Source organism: Perissodus microlepis, chromosome 20, assembly GCF_051167445.1.
Source record: "Perissodus microlepis isolate ML-2025 ecotype Zambia chromosome 20, ASM5116744v1, whole genome shotgun sequence".
Lineage (NCBI taxonomy): Eukaryota > Metazoa > Chordata > Actinopteri > Cichliformes > Cichlidae > Perissodus > Perissodus microlepis.
The window spans coordinates 25,703,222-25,723,901 of NC_140480.1; the positions used below are offsets into that span (position 1 = coordinate 25,703,222).

Here is a 20,680-nt window from a genome sequence, read left to right on the forward strand (position 1 = left end):
TGAAATTCATTTTTAATTAAATCTTATTTGAACAAATGGCTCGGTAAAGTAACTTGGAGCACTTTTTTTCAGAGAATTGTTTTGACTGAAAAAAACACAGAAGGAGAAAATTGTAAACTGTAAAAATGCATTGAATCACCAAAGTTTTTATCAAGAATAAGTCTGTACATCTAAATATTATATATGTTTACTAAAAAAGATATAAACCTTTCACAGCAAAATGCTTTTTATCCAGCTACGTTTATTTATCCCTTTCAGGTACAGGTTACTTTGCAAGCCCAGAGTTTCTATATAAAGGGAAAACAACATACAACATACCCAACAAAACCAGTCAGGTTTGTTAATGCAGCAATGAATGGTGATTCTGTATCACAAGTACTTATATACTTAGTGTGTCAGGGAGGGATTGACTACTTTACTTCATTTTATGATAATATTTTCAAAATAATGTTGAATATTTCGTCCATTCACCCATATCCCTTCTATCCTGGTAAAGCACTTTAATCCAATTTGGCATCTGTTCTGCTGTCCCCAACTATTACAGTATACAACAGTAATGTTAAAAGTGTCCCCGCTTTTATTTGCAGGGAAACAAATGTATCAATTACAATGTATTAGCTACTATCAAGATGAATTAAATGAAATAAATTGCTGTAGGCTGAATTAAGAAACAAAAAAACTTGTGGCTTTGTAAGGGGAAATGTTTCCCTGCAACCATTCAGTAGGCCAGTGTATTCACAGTGGAAAAGGGCAGTGATTTGGGGCAGTCTCTTGATAATGACCGGGGCAGACGTCCCAGTGCTCATTGACTTAATCCGGTCCTGATAACGGGTAATAGTCTGGATATATAGTAATTACAGAAAGCCAGAGGGATCACAGTACAGCATGCCTTCTCTATCCTTGAACTCAGGCAGTGTGAGCCTTCAGAAGACTAACAGGAACCCAAAATTGCCTACAAAGAAGGTATAGGAGACTGTGCTGTTTTGATGAAGCCCTTTAATATGATACAATAATTATATTACACTGCTATTTCAAGGTCATAGAAGTATAAGAAATAATATTTGCTGGGTAGCCTTTCACAGTCTAGATAGGTAGGTATGCTTGCACAATACAGAGATTACTCTGTGTGGAAATAACATGACCTATGTAATAAATACATACATATAAAACTAATAAAATTAATTGTCACTGTAAAAATGTAACATTGAATTTTATTAATTGGTTAGTTTGTGCATCATTTTGTCATTTTCAACACCTGAAATTTATGTTTGACTTTACCGCAGGTAAATAAAATTGCAGTGCTTCTATAATAAATATGTTTACATCAGCACTAAATTAAACGGCAGTGTTTAATGTAAAATGTGACCAAGTGATCAAAAAGCAAGAAATGCAAGTAACAAAGAAAAAACAACCAAAATATCAGATTTGTTAGCAAACTAGCTATATAACGATTTTTACTTCAACATAATTCAAATTTTAGACCTTGTAAATACCATTTAAATTGAGTTTAGAACTGAACCTGGACTGTGAAAATAAATAGGAAGTGTAGGTGCTCATTCATGATCACGAATCAGTGCCTCTTTACTTCATACTGCATTATTTTATATTATACTTCTCAGTCTGTGTATTCATATCACCATTACTGTAATCTCCTGACAGTGAAAAAAAAATCAATTTCTCTTTCTTTTTTCTACATGGTGGGCATAATTGCATTTTAAGACATGCTCATTTCACTAAATGTTGGGAGACCAGACTCAGAAAAATCATTACCAGTCAAACATAAAACCTCGCAGTCATAAAACTAAAGTAAAGAAACATAAAGTTAGCTGCATGAGTCACTGCTTGCCAAGTCAATTTTTTACAAAAGTATAAAAATGCTAACATTATACCTTAGTTTTACTTCAACTTGAATTCATGCGAAAACAACATGCACTATGTGAAAATCTGAGTAAGCTGGTGGACACTTTTTGTGCAATATAAGGGCTGGTGTAAGAGTTGGTAGCTTTTCACATGCCAGGTGGCTGTGCTTAAATTTTATGTCACTATGCTTTCTCGATGCAACTCTGCTGCTGCAGCAGAGCTTATTGGCAGTTTTTTATGACTCCCCAAACTTACATCCATTGGCAACAAGCCTGGACAAATGTGGCAGGGGTATCATTCTGCCACAGCCAAGAAGAATTCCACTGCACTGGGAAGGAATAGTGATTCTATGATGGCTTTTCAATTTTGCTAAACTGCCTAAGTATAAAACTTTGTCTTAGAATACTCTAGTCATGAAACAGCCTGATTAAACACAGTATGAACATATGTGTAGGAAATATATCAGAGAACAGCATTATTTCTATGGAACAAGTAAACATTACTTTATTTTTTTGTTTGTTTCAAAGGCGTCTCCTTCAAGCAGCTAAGAAGGCCAATCAGACAGGTCATTTCATCTGGGTAGGTTCAGACAGCTGGGGATCCAAAATTTCACCAATACTGCACCAAGAAGAGATGGCAGAGGGTGCTGTCACCATTCTACCCAAACGACAGTCCATCAAAGGTATTTGCACTGCCAAACTCTACCTCAATGCTCAAAATATTCAATTTTTTTTGAAGAAAATCTTAGTTTGAAGTAAATTCTGTATTAATACTTGCACTTTACTGCATATTGTTGGTGTATGTTTGCCTCCTTTAGTAATCTCCATTCTACCTTGAAGATACCAGATTTGACAAAAACAATTTTTAAAATCAGGGCTTTACAGTGTTGATAATTGCCTTTGTCACCTCAGTAAAAGGTTAACTCTTAATGTTCACTTTTGAAAAATTTTGGATTACCATTAACTGAATTTGCGCTGTTGCTGTTGGATTTGATTTCAGGTTTCGATCGCTACTTCATCAGCCGAACGCTAGAGAATAACAGAAGAAATATCTGGTTTGCAGAGTTTTGGGAGAATAACTTCCAATGCAAGCTCAGTCGTCATGCTATGAAGAAAGGATCTGGTATCAAAAAATGTACAAGTGAGTCAACATTTATTGGCAGAGAGGGCACTCTGTCAATGTACAGCACTTGATCAATGACCAAGTTTATTGACTGGTTCTGCTGTGAATACATTGTGCGTTTGTGTATGTGTGCGTGTGTGTGTGTGTGTGTGCGTAAGTAGCATGCACTGCTAAATTTATTTGTCATCAGGGAGAATGCAATCAGACTCTTCTAATTTAGGCTAAACGTAATGGGTGTGGATAAGTGGATGGGAATCTCTAATTTTCCAACAGAAATTAATGTGGCTAGTTCAATCTGCAGTGAGCGACAATGGCAATCACAAAGCTATACCACCAGATGTGCTGAAAATATAATCAATACTAAATCCAGTTGTCCCATTAGAAACAAGCTTTCAGGTCATTAAAATCAGTAGGTTATCCAGGCCTGTTTGCCACAGAAAAGAAGTAGTTTAAATCTGGCACCTTTAATGCTTGTAGGCAATCAGTTTCTGAAATAGCTGCCTATATATTAAAGGATCTTACATAATCAAACACAAAAAACCATTACTAAAAAGGCTGACTGTTCTATACAACTGAGATATGTTCAATGCCCATCTATTGAGCCTTGATGACTAAAGACACTCTGTGAGTGATAATTGCAGCTGGGGATAGAAAATGAGGGCTGTGTCTTGTCATTTCCTTTTAAAACAGGCAATATTACATTAACTCCCCTTTACACAGTGATTGGCCAGCTGTGTGACGGCGTGAAATTATCATGGTTTCAGTGTCTCTTACAAGATCATTTTCTTTCTCTCATTACAGAAAAAAAATTGTCGTGTTTCTTATTTACAGCAACACTCTAAATGACCTCCAAGAAATTGTAAAACCAAAAATTTTTATTGTCATTTAACCTACAAATCTCCTTAAGATGTACCTGCTTGGAACAACACTGTCCCCTTTTGATAGATCAGTACATCATACAAAATAATTGTTTGTAAGCATAATACACTTCTAGTCCACTTATATATAAACTGCTGCTTACAGCTTGGATGTAAATCCAACCTATTAATCAGCTTCAACTGATATTTTCATATGACAACATTAGAACAATGACAAAATGTGACACCTGATAAACCCACAGAGAAAAACCTCCACTCGTTTTTTTTAAATCAAGCTTGTGTTTTGTTCATTTTCACTATTCTTAAAACAGTAGTTTTCCATTGAAAAGCTCTAATTATCAATTAATTCTATATTGTGATCAAATATGTCCTAGGCATGGTCACTACCTAATTAAATGTGACTCTAGTTTCCTTAGAAACAAGTTATGAAGAATCACAATTTATTCAGTACAATTGGTTATAGGTTATAGAATGGTATAGAACATAGGATATATAGGACTTTGACTACAACAAGGTAAAAAATCAGCAAAAACACTGCCTTAACTTCTAGCAACTAATCAGTGCAGTGCAACCAAAAACTTGTATGAGTGAGGGAAAATGAGAAGGTAATTTGATATAAAACTGAATGCTAAAAAAAAGAAGAAGGAGGAAAATTCATTCTAGCACAATCAGATTGTCAGTGGAATCAATGACTCAAGATCTGACATAGAAACAGTCTCATGCTAATGTCAGTTTAATGGTTGTATTCATGTCAGGTGCCATTACCAGGAAAAAGCAGAAGCTGGGTAATCTCAATACTCTAATGTGCATGAGAAAAATCAAATTCAGAGCCACCAAATTTCAGGACATTAATGATGGTTCTTTATAAATGACGAACTGAAAAGTGTCTGTTATGGCACCAAGATTCAGAATTAGACTCATGTATTACGTAGACACGTCTTATCCTATTTTCATTGCATCAGTTTAACAATAACAATTCAGATTAATGTCTAAAACATTGGTCACCTCATTTAGAAGTATGCTAAACATGTCATATACAGTAAATTGTTCTGGACGAGATGCCTGCGTGGTCACAATTATGCATTCTGTGACTGCTTTCTGCAGAAAAAAGTGACTGTCAGCGTTTTGCAAGCTAAACACAATTCTTTCATTTGGAAAGATAAAGACAGTTTATGCGTTTTTGTAAAGTATGTAACTTTATTACAGCTGCATTTTTGTATTTCGTTATTTCATTATTGTATTTCATTAGCAGTATAATGCATAACTACCTATTTCTAAAGTGTGTGGTTACAGTAAAGTTCAACAATATAATTTCAGGATTTTCCCTCCCACCAGGCGATAACGGCTTTTGTCTTAATTCCGCAACAACCTCAAAATGCCACCAAATAACAAAGGAACACACTAAATTAGTAAAACAGAACATGAGCATGAACATGCAAGTTAAACAGTATCACGGTGACTTATTTATAGTCTCTTAACAACACTGTGTTCTTGGTAAAACAGAGAGATGCTTCAAACAATCCACACTTTCATGAGATTTCTGTATTTATCTGTTGTCATGGTGGCTGCTCTTGAGCTAAATTGCTGCTGCCCCTTTCTTCCTCTGAGTAGCCTCCAAGGTACAGCAAATTTTACAGGCAAGAGTTACAGTAATTTCACTCAGATTCTTTTGTGAGTACTGTTACTACTACCCATTGTTACTTTTGCAAGAACAATCATTTCCTGTTCCCACTTCAAGAGTTTCTTAGTCACTGGAACACTCAACTGTAACATCAACATGTATGAGTTATCAAGAAACATCTTACAACAAACAAAAGGAAATAATTTAACCCTTAAAACCCTGTTGTTCATGTGACTGCTTTTTATAAATTGGAGCTATGTGATATCACTCAAAAAAGATCTGTGAAAAAATAACCAACCAACCATCAATATGATTAGCTGAGCATGTAATTATCCCATTTGTATGATATCAAAGCATTTAATCACACAATGCAAGTTACTGACAAGTGATTTATGTACCATAACAGCAGGGTAGTTGTAGGTCATCTTCCACAACCAAAGCATTAAAGGATATTTGAGTTAGTGTGCAAGGAAAACAACGGAGAGTGTAGGTATGATTCACATTCTACTGCTGTCCTCATTCCCAGTGTTCTTGTATCTGTTGCCACAAAGGACAAGGTTTATTTTGCAGCTTCAGATCCACATTGTCACCTCCGAGCCACAGGTCATTTTACTGTTACATTCAACAACAAAGCCTTATAGAAAGCTACCTGTAAACAGCCGATAAACTGAGACTATACTGTCCTCCAGTTTCCCACTGTTTCTGCCATTATCAGTTCCATGTTTGGTGTCACTGATACTTGGAAGTCCCAGAACAGAGCCATACCACCAAATATAAATTACAGCAGATAGAAAAACAATCTGTGCTGACAGAATGCAGTTTAAAATGATGTTGGCAGACAATAGAAAATTTAACCAGCCACAATTCTTGAAAGTCTTCAAAACAATATTGCAGAAAGAGGAAAAGCAGCCCACACATTTTGCTGCATTTTAGTTTTTTTTACAGTCTCCACAAAACTTGAATACGTTTTAGGTCACATTTATCCTCTTTCATAGGGTCCTGTATTTGTATAATCACCAGTTTAAAAAAGAAAATCTTACTAAAAGTTTGGACAGTTTTTTTTTTGGTTTTTTTTTTTTTTTTTTTTTTGGGGGGGGGGGGGGGTTTGTTTTGCACACAACCATAAAAAGGACCATAATACTCCCAGTTACAGAAACTAATTAGACCCCATAGGAAATCTGAAAGGTTCACATGTGAAATGCTGAATGTGCAGAATTCAACTTTGCCTTCTGAGCTATTCACACTTCACTGTACTTAACAGTATGTCATGCTAGTGAACCGTAAAACATGTTCCTGTTTTGCAGAGCAGGATGAACAAGAAATGGCTGTGAAAAAGCATAGACTTGTGAAAGGAGACAAGTCAGTCATAGCAGAGAGACACTGCACAGTATGAAGGCATGATACAGTTATACTTACCAGTAATGAGCAGGGAAATATGAATCATAATTTCTTTAGGGTGAACAGACACTCTAGTCCTCAAATCTGCTACAAATACTGTTACAAAGCCATGACACAGCACTGTTGCTTTACTTGTCTATTTGCTAAGTCCCTGGGCAAGATACTGAACCCTAAGTTGAACCTGATGCATCCATCAGTGTGAAGAAGACTTGAAGAGTGAAAAGCTCAAATTGAGTAGAAAGGTGCTAAATCAGAACGCTGGAAGCTAAAGTCAGGGAAGCCCAGAGATTGCTCCAGGATGAAAAAGAGGCACAAGATGTCCAAAACTGAGACTCAAGAAACTGCCAAACCAAGGCTCACAGCTTTGGGCACAAGGCTGAAGAGATATGCCAGAGAACCTGAGGTCAACAGAATACATGACCTGTCCTCCAAAAAGTACTCTCAACTACAAGGGAACACTAATACAAGGGCAGAGCTGAAACTGAGCAATATTGGTTGAACATCTGGAATAAAGCAGATGTTCAAGCAGATCACAGCAACCTCCCTCCAGGTCCAACCAGACAGACTAACCAGAGCACTGCCTGGATTTACTACAAGACAGCCTATGATTCAATGTCCCACACCATTCAACAGGAACTCAAGAGAACTGTGAAATAAAACACAGTTGTTGTCTTATACAACTCCAAGGCAGTCGTACAAGTTACCATCAAGAGTTGAATATACCAAGGTGATGCACTGCCCCCATTGCTGTTCTGCATAGGCGTTAACCCCGTAAGCCAGGTCATCGCTAAGAGTGGACATGATATAGAATTAGGAGTGGAGTCACCATCAGCCACATCCTGCACATGGATGACATCAAGCTGCATTCCAGAAGTCAGATATTGACTCAGCTCACAAGGATCTACAGCAAGTACATCAGGATGTCATTTGGACAGGATATGTGTGGCTGAATGGTTGCAAAGAAAGGGGAGGTGATCTGGACTGAAGGGACGAAGCTACTGGAATGCAGAAGAGCAGATAGACAGGACATCTAAACATATTTGAGTATCCCACAGGCCAGTGGGAACTATGACAAGGATGTACAAAGGTCAGTCACAGCCAAATACTTCCGGAAAGTCTTTGGTACGAATAAGATCCAAGCCATCAATACATACACTCTACCAGTAATCAGATACCCCAGTGGAAGAATAAACTGGCTACAAGAGGAGATGGATGCCACTGATGTGAAAGCATGAAAACTCCTCGCAGTGCATGGATGTCTCTACCTGGTATCTAGCAGTAGTTGTCAAGGAGCAGAAAACCGTAGTTGTGATAGATGTGGCAATCCTAATACTCTTCCAAGTCCTAGGAGCTAAAGGAACAACTGTAGCAGTTGCGCAAGACCTGAAAGAGAGTGTATGTGTATATATATACACTATATATGTGTGTGTGTATGTGTGTCTGTGTGTTTAAACAGTTAAGACATTTTATTCAGCATTTCCACTAATTAATGTTTTCTTTCTTAGTGGGCTTTTGGCAAAGATAACAGCTTCTGCAGGTGCACTGCTTCTTCTTGAGGTCATTTCAGCACATGTTGAGGGTCACAGTTGGAGTGAGGCAAACTGGCTTGAGTCATTCTATTGCTTTGTATCCCTGCAGACATGAGTCATCAAGGCTAGCAGCCACAAATACATGTCTGCCTGCCTGCCTGCTCAATTGTCTGAATTCCATTGCTCGATGAAAACATCAAGAACACACAATACAACTAAACAGTGTGTGACAGCTCTTTGATTGTCTTGGGATCATAGGCAAATGTCAAGCTTTGGATTAAAGATCAAGTACAGGAACAAAATTTATTTTTTTCTCTCTGTCGAGAAAATATTGACTAGCTCAGAAACAACCAAAGGGGATATCCTATTTTATAAATAATTTAATTACTCCACATTTTTATACAAATTTGTTATATTGCATTATTGTTTAAAAGAATGATAGGGAGGGAGAACTACAATATCCATTGATTGCAGCTACGGCAGTGATTTGGTGATTACGACAATGCTTTTTAATTAGAACAGGAAATTGGCAGAGGTTTGTAATCCTTCATGGACATTGCAATTTTTCGATATATAGTCTATATGTTAAGCTAAGGAGGGTGGCAATACACTAGATTAGAAAAGAAATGTGATAGCTACTGTTATGATACTTTTTTGTTATATCCAAGATACTAAAAACTGGGTATCTGCGACATGAAAAAACAAAAATGACTGAAAAAACAACTAATATTTAGGTTTACTATCTGTCTGTGGTACATTAGCAAATCTGAAAACCCTCAAACTGTCATGGTAGCAATGTTTTAGTTTTTAGTTCATCCAGGTATGAGTTATAGCTCAGTTTTTTTGTGCTCCCCTGATGGAAATATGGTGCTGCTATGCTGTACCTCATCAAGGCTGCAGAGCAGAACAATAACTACTGTCGCCAGCTGCAGTCCAATATGGTGGTGTTGGAGTTGGAGCTAGATCATTTAAAAGAGTGTGTGTGCCTTGTTTTGCACACATGTTCAAGTATGTTTGTGTGCCTATGCCTCACTGCCACTACAAATACTCTTAGTCTTTGAAACACTGCATTTACACCACGTAATAGTACTGAATGATCTCAGCAGCCTATACAGTGACCATAAGTTCCAAGGGAATACATGCCTCAGTCACCCAACACCTATACAGTTAGTAACTATATAAGAAAAAAAGCAAGAAATCCAAGAGTTCTGTGTTGTGTCAGACTTTAGAGTGGGAGCATATGGTTTATATTAAGCCATCAAAATTTGTATACATTCTCATTCTTTCATTTTTCAGCTGTTTTGTGTGTTGTGGGCAGAAATCTGCAAGAAACAAAATGATGGAGAATACAAACAGCCTGCGTGAACATTTTAGATACATTTTAAACCAGATGTAAACAAAAGCGACATAATTAATAACTTGTACTCTAATGTAGCTAAAAGAGTAAAAACTAATGTATCCTATACAGACAGTAATGTAGCACTAAAGCTGCTTCAAGTGTAAAGCTTTATATTTACAACATATAGCGGGCAGCACTGTATCCTTACAAGAAAGCACAATAAGTACATTAGTTGGGCAGATATCCCAACTAATGACTAGCATGATAAGGAAAGAAAGCAGATCATAAAATCTGATTTTTGCTTTAGCCTTCACCTGGAATGAAAGAGGACAAAAAAAGAAAATTTACCTTTAATCAGAAGCACATTGTGAGCAAGAGCATACAGGATGATCTGGAGCTTTCTTGAGCGTAATATTCTTTCAGAATTTCAGGGTTTGCCTTTATAGAAACTCCTCAAGCACTGATTAAAGGATACAGTTGCAAGGTTTCATCTTTATTCGCATTAATGCTTGTTTTGCACTGGTGACCTTACTGCTGCACAACTCAACATGCAGTTACTGTTTTCCCCTCAATTTTTAGTCAGAAAAGCTGCCTAAAACTTAAAAGTAAACATCATAATATTTGTGAAGGAATGGTATCTGTAAAAGTAAGATCAAATATGCTACCTTATTAAGGATTTCTATATAGATGGGACTAATGAGACATAAATGAGTTCCCCAAATATTTTTACCCAGACAGTTCAAACAGTTTTAACCAATAGCAATATGGATAACAATAACATTACTTAGTTTTTTTGTGATAATAATTAATGTGTGAGTATTCGTGCTTTCCAAATTACAAAGAAAGATGTCAGTGAGCCACTCATTGATCTGATAGTGAACTTGGAAGCAATTTCCCCAACAGACATTATATAATATACATTATATTAACCATTTAAATCAGGAATGGGCAATTGATTTTCCAAAGTTGCCACATGAGAAACTGTGACTGTTTTGGAGGGCAGCACCAATAAACTGACCTCAAGTTTGCTCAATGTTAACTTTATCTCTTTATAAACTATTGGTAAGGCAATGAAAATGTAAAATAGGCATAGTAAAAACACCAACGCTTTATCATTATTTAATCAACATTTACAAAAATCATTGCAAGACTTTATACAAAGTGCTGTTGCTGTTTTGTTTGTAGGTTAATTACTTCGGTTCTTTTTTTCCCTGTTCAGTGAGAGTCTGTTTTTGGCTCTAATCTAAGTGCATTAAACTCAGGTTCAGTGAAGGACAGCGGACAGATGACTCTGTATCTGTATCTGCATTTGTATTTGTTTCATTCCTCAGAATGTTTGTTTATTTCCAAAGAGAAAACAAAAAAACATATTCTGTGCATCTGTCCTTACATAAGGAAAGTTTTCCTCTATGAAAGAAGAATGAAAATCCAACAGCGATCCTGGCTCAAAATGCTCTGCCAGCAGTGACTCTGACTACAGGTCGATGAGATCTTGCAGAACATTACTGGATGCATTATCCACACTGCAAGTGAAGGGAGAGGAAATCATGTGCATTTCACTCTCAACTGTTTTGAAGTCTTCAAATCCCCATGAAATCTCATCAAGAAGGGCTCCTAACGTAAAACAGTACCAGCCGTGGTGATCAGCCAATGGTATGGCTTCTTTCACTGTTGATATGCAAGTAAGAATGTTGCTGCCCAACAGGCTTGACAGAAACGGCAACTTTCTCATGAAAACCTTGCCTAAGCTGTACGTTTGATGTGCAGCCCTTGCCTATCAGTTTGGTATTTAACTGCTTCATTAGTGCACATCAGTAACAAATCAGTGATTTACCTTCAATCTGAGAGCTGAGAAATGTCAATGGCTTTCTTCTCACAAAGCTCTTAAATTCCTGCTCTCAGGTTGCATATATTTGTTTTTGGTTTTTTAGCATTTTATCACCTGACAGCTGTATGGTAGCCTATCTCTCCATGCAAGCTGTTTCATAATTACATGCAACAAACTGTCTGTGACACAGTGCTATTACACTGACGAAGTTAGCTATTTTAGTTACATCAATTACATGGTTAAATTTTAGCACTAACAGAAAACCTGGTGTATAATACAGTACAAACATATCAATTTAACTTCTCATTTTAGTCACTTCTGCTTTAAAAACCATTTGTAGTAACACCTACCATTTTCAGCCTTATCCAAGCATGCAGCTACTTTCTTCAACTTGCATGCAGAATTTTCTTTTATTGCACACATTATCACAGAGCCAGGAAGGAAAAGTTTAAACTGTCCACTTAGTTTTTCAGCTGAAGTTCCAGATTCCCTTCAGTGTCTTTACATCTAGCTATTTTTCACCTGGAGGGGCACATTCATAAATGCTTGTTTTTTTTCCTCAGCACACTTTTCACAGTTCGCTAAACATTCTCTGATCAGCTCCCCATTAACAATAGCTCAGTATTTTGTGTAACTTTGTTGGAAATCACATAGTTGGTCTTGAACACTCCATCCCTGGATGTGTAAGACTTGTTGTCCTTGTTGCTTCTGCAGCTTTGCTGGAAAAGGTTTAGATGTCCATTCCTGCTCTGCATCAATAAAGTTCTTGTTTTTCTCTGTGTGTTCAGTCTCATAATGTTGAATCAAATCCTTAAACACAAACATCTGCTCTCCACAAACTAAGCATATGGCTTTACCTCTCACTTCAGTAAAAAAAATACTTAGAAGTCTTTGTTTTGTTTAAAACATTCTCCATTAATCTCTATTTTTAATGTGATTTCTCCCCCAAAAAATCACAAAAAACTGTGTATCATATTATAGGAATATTACAGTCAGTCCTCTACAGGAGGTTAATTATCACTGTCATAGTACACATTACTATGTGTATATTTTGCACTGAGTGCACACAGAAAAACACCACTCAAACTGCATAAATCACATAAGGCACACATACCATGCCCACACATTTGAAGAGATACATTTTCTAATCCCTTTTTCATTATTTGCAAATCTCCTCTAGAAATGTATGAACAACGTATGAAAGTACAGAATCAACATGTAAAACATAGCTGCAAGTAGCAATGGTCAGGGTCGACCAAGACTGAACTATTAACATTTACCTCCTTCAAAGAGAAAATATTTTAGCAAGTACTGCAGTTAGGAGACAGTGGAGCAAATCATAAAAACTGTTGATTACAAGTTAGAAAGGTTTCAGAACTTACTTATTACAGCATTGCCTATGGGTAACTTTTAGAGTCTGGGAATTTAAAAACATTTTTTTTTTTTTTTTGCACAAACACTTAGTATTAGAAACAATTACTATAGTGTTCCTATGATATGACTACTTGGATCCATAATCATAATCTTTAGATTACTTAATTGGTTCTTAAAATATGAGGCATAATAATGATTATTAGCTTAAAATAAGAAAACTGTGACTTTTTTGACACTCCTCCTTGGATGTGCTTTAACCACAATTGAAAGAATTGTCACAAAGTATACAGGGAGTGCAGAATTATTAGGCAAATGAGTATTTTGTCCACATCATCCTCTTCATGCATTTTGTCTTACTCCAAGCTGTATAAGCTCGAAAGCCTACTACCAATTAAGCATATTAGGTGATGTGCATCTCTGTAATGAGAAGGGGTGTGGTCTAATGACATCAACACCCTATATCAGGTGTGCATAATTATTAGGCAACTTCCTTTCCTTTGGCAAAATGGGTCAAAAGAAGGACTTGACAGGCTCAGAAAAGTCAAAAATAGTGAGATATCTTGCAGAGGGATGCAGCAGTCTCAAAATTGCAAAGCTTCTGAAGCGTGATCATCGAACAATCAAGTGTTTCATTCAAAATAGTCAACAGGGTCGCAAGAAGCGTGTGGAAAAACCAAGGCGCCAAATAACTGCCCGTGAACTGAGAAAAGTCAAGCGTGCAGCTGCCAAGATGCCACTTGCCACCAGTTTGGCCATATTTCAGAGCTGCAACATCACTGGAGTGCCCAAAAGCACAAGGTGTGCAATACTCAGAGACATGGCCAAGGTAAGAAAGGCTGAAAGACGACCACCACTGAACAAGACACACAAGCTGAAACGTCAAGACTGGGCCAAGAAATATCTCAAGACTGGTTTTTCTAAGGTTTTATGGACTGATGAAATGAGAGTGAGTCTTGATGGGCCAGATGGATGGGCCCGTGGCTGGATTGGTAAAGGGCAGAGAGCTCCAGTCCGACTCAGACGCCAGCAAGGTGGAGGTGGAGTACTGGTTTGGGCTGGTATCATCAAAGATGAGCTTGTGGGGCCTTTTCGGGTTGAGGATGGAGTCAAGCTCAACTCCCAGTCCTACTGCCAGTTTCTGGAAGACACCTTCTTCAAGCAGTGGTACAGGAAGAAGTCTGCATCCTTCAAGAAAAACATGATTTTCATGCAGGACAATGCTCCATCACACGCGTCCAAGTACTCCACAGTGTGGCTGGCAAGAAAGGGTATAAAAGAAGAAAAACTAATGACATGGCCTCCTTGTTCACCTGATCTGAACCCCATTGAGAACCTGTGGTCCATCATCAAATGTGAGATTTACAAGGAGGGAAAACAGTACACCTCTCTGAACAGTGTCTGGGAGGCTGTGGTTGCTGCTGCACGCAATGTTGATGGTGAACAGATCAAAACACTGACAGAATCCATGGATGGCAGGCTTTTGAGTGTCCTTGCAAAGAAAGGTGGCTATATTGGTCGCTGATTTGTTTTTGTTTTGTTTTTGAATGTCAGAAATGTATATTTGTGAATGTGGAGATTTTATATTGGTTTCACTGGTAAAAATAAATAATTGAAATGGGTATATATTTGTTTTTTGTTAAGTTGCCTAATAATTATGCACAGTAATAGTCACCTGCACACACAGATATCCCCCTAAAATAGCTAAAACTAAAAACAAACTAAAAACTACTTCCAAAAACATTCAGCTTTGATATTAATGAGTTTTTTGGGTTCATTGAGAACATGATTGTTGTTCAATAATAAAATTATTCCTCAAAAATACAACTTGCCTAATAATTCTGCACTCCCTGTACAAAGTCCTCTCCCTTAATGATTGCAAGCGGATAATTCAAATTAGATTTTTGATGTAATTATTATCAAATGTCAGAGCAAAAACAACTCTTCTGTGATTGTGAAACAGCTTGCAAATGCGCAGCACACACATTTGCAACTCTAATTGATTATTACTTTTTTGCTAATTTTCCACATTATGTGTTGTTGTCATTAGCTATTAGTGGGAATTATACTTTGAAGTCTTTTTCGAGAAGAGATTGAAAAACATTTTCTTCTCATGCTGAGCAGAATTCAAAACCAGAAGATCTAATTGTTGTAAAAATGCATTAACCTTTCAAAACATAAAGAGACGGGGTGACACGAACCATCTACTGAGCTAATGAAAATGAACCTCTACTAAAGGTTGTCAGGCTTCAGTGTGATTTGAACAAGCTGTCACCACAAAGAAGAATAAAGTGTCACATATCATACGTACTTTCAACAGTCACTTTTCTTTCCTGTCATATTTTCTGAGATTGTTTTGCAATACGCTTTAATTCATGTTCTTTTAAAAGCTGAGCATCTCCTAAAAGATATTTGTAACATTCTGTGCAGGTGAGGACAATTACACTGCACACAATTAATTTCAGGTTGTTAAAATTCAGACAGTAATCCTCCTTCAATCGTAGGCAGCAGAAAATTACCAACCATCACAAAGAGAAAAGATGTGTTTCAAATAAACGGCTGGTTAAATTAGTGCACACGAGGTATGTCTATCAACTCTCTTCTTCAGAGCAGCACTAAAATCTATTGGAAAAAAATGTGAGACCTGTGACTCTTTGTCTTCTTCCCATTTCCCTAATTCTCGCACAATTTCCACATCTTAAAAATTAAATAACAGCTCGGACAGAAGTTTAGAGGGTTAGTTTTAGATTTGCAGGTGAATGAAAGACATTTGGCTCCCCTGTTACCCCATAACAAGGACACATACCACAAGGCAATATAACAGTTATCAACAGGCTTCTTCCATGATATTTGCATAAAACTTTAATGATAAACAAGCTAATGTGCTGTAAACTCACTTTTTTCTCTCGTGATACCTTTAAGGGTTCAAACTCTCAACCTTGCAATTAAACTCCTGTACATTCTGATTGTTGTACACTTCACTTAAAACAGCAACAGTGTCTAACTGCCATTTTTTTATGCTTAACCTACTTTGTAGTACACTGGATGATAAAAAGGATTAAGCTGCTAACTGAAATCTTACTTACAGAGAAGACAACAACCTTAGTTATGATTGATATACACCTGTCATAACTAATTGCATTAAAACTAAAGAATGATTAGGACTCTCTTACCATCTCTACCTTTCCTTCCCTGCCACTCAACCACTCTGAACGCATGATTAATGTGCAATAGGTAACATATAATGTTGTGGGCATAAACACTAAGAAAACATATGGATAAACAACTGCAACATACCTTGCCTTATCAAGCAACATAAACTTTTCCTTAGTTTAAAAGATAAAACTCATTTCAATTAACATCTTTGCATGATACAAAGTCTATCTAAAGCAGTGCAAAAGGCAGATGAGGTTATACGAGTCTTGCCGAATATTCCTGAGTTGGTTTAATCAGTGATCAACAGGCCGTAAAGAGAAAGGCTTCACAAGAGAGCATTTTGGATTCTGTGGAAAGAGATTCTGTGATTGATGTTTATAAGAAATGTTATACAATTAAGGGTTAACACGCACAATTCAGTGCCAATCTCTTTCAAAATCCATCTAGTGGAAAAAAGACTCTTTCACAATTGAGCATTCTGGCTTCTTGAAAGGTTATCATTTGCTTGATTTAAACATTAGCAATCATTCTTATTTTATTTTTTCCACTGATTGCCAAGCAGCTCTTTTGTTCTAAATATGATGGTTTTTCATATCAAAGATTCTAGTCATGACTGTCTTTCAAGATTGCAGCAACTCAGCCAGTAAAACACAGCATGGAAACCTAAGCGAAACATATCAATTAAAATAAGCAGTGAGCATAATCAACTTGGGTTTTTTTAAAAACAACACATTTATGGAGTTAGTTTAAGGTGTGGATTTAACAAATCCTTATTTTTTTATCTTGTTATTGTTTTCTTTCAGACCATGAGCGGATCGGAAAAGATTCATCCTATGAACAGGAGGGGAAGGTTCAGTTTGTTATAGATGCAGTGTACGCAATGGCTCACGCTCTACATAATATGCACAAAGACCTCTGTCCTGGAAAAGTTGGCCTTTGCTCCAAGATGGACACTATCAATGGCACACTGCTTCTCAAATATATCCGCAGTGTCAACTTTACAGGTATGTATTCCTACTTCTGATAAAGCACATAACCCTAACCCATTTTGCTGTGTGAAAACAAGATGGACAAGAAAGTCTGGGAAGTATTTTCAGCTAAAGTATCAAATGGAATGAAATGTCTTTCCTTATAAACAATATTTATCATAGGGATGTGTCAATATATCAGTCAACCATCAAAACAGGACCAGAATACCTTATAGATGTGAGTAGTACACAACTTTTTGGTGCATTTTTGAGTTCACTAGCATATTTGTGCAGAGCCTTTAGTCATATACTATGCAGTGGTCTCAAATTATCAGGCGTCTGAAAGTAAATTATTTCCAGCAAGTACTGAGGCTGAGATCCATAGGAGGATTGACAATCACCAGCAAAACAGCATGTTTTATCATGGTTGATGATGTGCAGGAACTGTGCTTTGTGAGATTTCCTGCCTTATCATGTAAGCATTGAATTGCCCACACAGGAGATCTGCTGCTTTAAGTACACTTGCTGCTTAAAATTATATGTAAATGAGAGTGGGAAGCACGTTAACATAAGGCACAACAGAAATGGGCATCGGTAGTTTTCCAGTAGTTGTCCAATGTAAAGTGTCACTGGCAAAAACAGGATGCAGTTGTCTCTGAGACAGAAAGAGATATGAGTTGATTACATTTAATGTAGCTTCATGACTATCCCTGAACTGTGATGGTGTATGATTTGAGGGAAATCATGTTGTGCTTATAAAACTTTATAAAGGTCACAAAAACTGGAATTTTTCAGACTTTAGTAAGCAAATGTCAATACATATTTCATCGAGTTGTTCTTACTTCTCAACCTGCTGCCTCCATAGTGTAGTGGTTAACATATTCATTTAACAAGTGAAAGGTTGCTGAATCAGTTCTAGCCAGGGAAACAAATCCTTTCGTCAGGAAGGGAGCAGCTAATAAAGTAGCTTTTTCTCAAACTCAGAAGTTCAGCTTCTCTCTGTCTCTTTATAAAACTGTAATACTTCAACTTAGAGAAATACTGTTTACCACTAGCTGACCCAAGACAAAAAATGGATTTCATCTGGTTTCAGCATGTGATTAAAACTGCCACTGTTATTTGCATAATTTCACAAAAGCCTGTATAATGACACTATGAAGTAGAACTGACCTTACCGTATTAAAAAAAGGTACATATATACACAGCATGGGCATGAAGATAATCTTGTAGTTTGCAAAGATTGAATAAACAACATATGAAAATTTGAGGTCTACCTTAGGTCAGTGTAAGTAGTTATAACAGCTTGAGTTAATTATATGACAAGAGAAGAGGGCCATGCAATCAAGCAGAATGCAACATGAGTGGTCTGACACAGTCTCAAACCTGCTCCACCCTCACAGATAATTATACAGTAATGGACACATTTATTTCTATGACAATTATAGAGTGGGATCTTTCAGTCAGGGATAATCATTCTACAGCTAAGTATGTGACAAGAAAAATTACACAATTAAGAAAGTTGTCGATGAAGCAAAAGACATCTGCTCCACTTCTTTGGAATCCAGACGTCAGTTGCTAACGTATCTGTCTGGAGCTTGGCCAGTAGCTTCGATGAATCCTACTCTTAGTGTTTATAAGCGGGATGTTTTCACACATAAAATGCTTACATTCAATTCACATAGACCTCTAGTGGCTGTAGGAATTACACAGTTAGTTACACATTTCAATCACTTACAAATGAAGTAAAAACACTACTGTGCCTTATAAATAATTCCTCTCAAGGGGTGGGGAATAAATACACATTTTTTAAGTTAATGTGTTGGAAGAAGAAAAAATGAGCAAGCATAAATATCTGAACAGCACTGACAAGGACCTGATTCTAAAAGCTAGATAAAGATATTCTTGGGTTTTCCTTATCTTGGAAGTACCAAGTTTGGCAACTACCTTTAAAAATAAGTCCAACTGGCTACAGGGTCATGAGCACCCAAGATTCAATAAATGATAAAGGATGGAAGGGCTGGGACTATTGCACACCATAAAATTTTAATGAAAACCCTGGGCAAGAGATAGCTGTAGGATGCACTGCAAAAAAGGTAAGCTGACTGTGGCAGTGTGATATTCTGGATAATCTCCTTCTGGTAAACTCTGGGTCCTGGCATGTGGCATGAGGCATGTGGATTATATAAATATTGTTGCCGACCACATATACCAAATCATTTTTACCTCAACCCCTTATGTATTTTCTCACCAATTGTCAGGAGCACCTGTGTCACATCAGCAAAATCACTTACTAGAGAATACACTCGCCACACACTTTATTATGTAAACTGTGTTGGCACCAGATTGGACTTCTTTTACCTTCAGAACTGCTTTAATTGTTCAGGGCATAGAGTCAAAATAGTGTGAGATTTTGTTCTATTTTGACACAATATTTTTCACATTTATGACATGAATTTACCATTCCACCTCACCCCAAAGGCGATTTGGTAACTAGAGACTTCACTGTCATGTTCAAGAAACCTGTTTAAGATGATTTGAGCTTTGTGGCATGCACATTATCTTGCTGGAAAAGCCAGTCAGAAGATAGGTACACTGTGGTCATAAACATTGTCAGAAACAATACTCAGGGCTTTCTTTATCTTTACTACTACTATTTTAGTACTAAAATGTATTAAGAACATATAACACACAACATTCTACCAGAACCACCAAAACATACAGTTGATACAAAGTATGATGGATCCATGCTTTCACATTGTTTACACCCTACCATTCAAATGTTGCAGCAAAAACTGAAACTCATCAGCCAAGGCAACATTTTTCCAATCTCCTGTTGCTGAGCTCCTGTTTCCTGTTCACAGCTGACATAACTAACATCTAGTGTGGTCTTCTGCAGCTTTAATCCTTCAAGCTTTGATGTGTTGTGTTCTCAGAGATGCTCTTCCATCCACATTGATTGTAACAAGTAGTTATTTAAGTTCATTTTGTCTTCCTATCCTATCAAAGCAGATATCAGTGAGGTATTTCGCACAGAGAATTCCTAGATAATGGAAAATAGATAAAGGATGCCATGTATAGTAAACTAAAAATAATGTACCACTGTAAACTGATGATACAAATCAAAGTAAAGAAGAATCTAAGTTTAAAGGCATTCTCTTCTTCTCATTCTGTTCACATCTGGTGACAGCAGAACAATTCCCTTTACTAGATGATTTTCAGACCATAATCTTTATTGTAGAATTTGTTGTGCAGAAAGATCACAGTAGATGAGCATTTCCTGAAATACCCAGGCTGTGAGTCCAAGCTCCAGTCAAAATAATCTTTCTTTCCCATTCTTATGATGAGTTTTAACTTCAGCAGTTCATTTTGAGCATGTCTAAATGCAATGAGTTGCTGCTATGCAATTGGGTTATTAGATATTCGCATTGACAAGCAGTTGGGTGGGTGTACTTAAAAAAGTGGCCGGCAGGTGTATTTTTGTCGTAGCTGCTCAATTGTTTTTGTGCTCTAAATGGTACAGTATTCCAGCCTTAATTTCAAGTGTATGACCTTTCGCTGTACCTATCTCCTGATTTGCCAGATTCCCTTCCATGCATTATGTGATTTTTAC

General features: G+C 36.9%; 1 protein-coding gene across 3 annotated transcripts in view; it reads left to right on the forward strand.

The window, feature by feature from the left end:
• LOC146364643 (metabotropic glutamate receptor 4-like) overlaps positions 1–20,680 on the forward strand; it is a 189,998-nt gene that overhangs the window by 150,806 nt on the left and 18,512 nt on the right. For all 3 annotated transcript variants that reach the window (XM_084915998.1, XM_084915996.1, XM_084915997.1), the window contains 3 exons: positions 2,388–2,542; positions 2,860–3,000; positions 16,906–17,106. In XM_084915998.1, the coding sequence (XP_084772124.1) occupies positions 2,388–2,542; positions 2,860–3,000; positions 16,906–17,106 (497 nt within the window). The remainder of the gene's footprint in view (positions 1–2,387; positions 2,543–2,859; positions 3,001–16,905; positions 17,107–20,680) is intronic.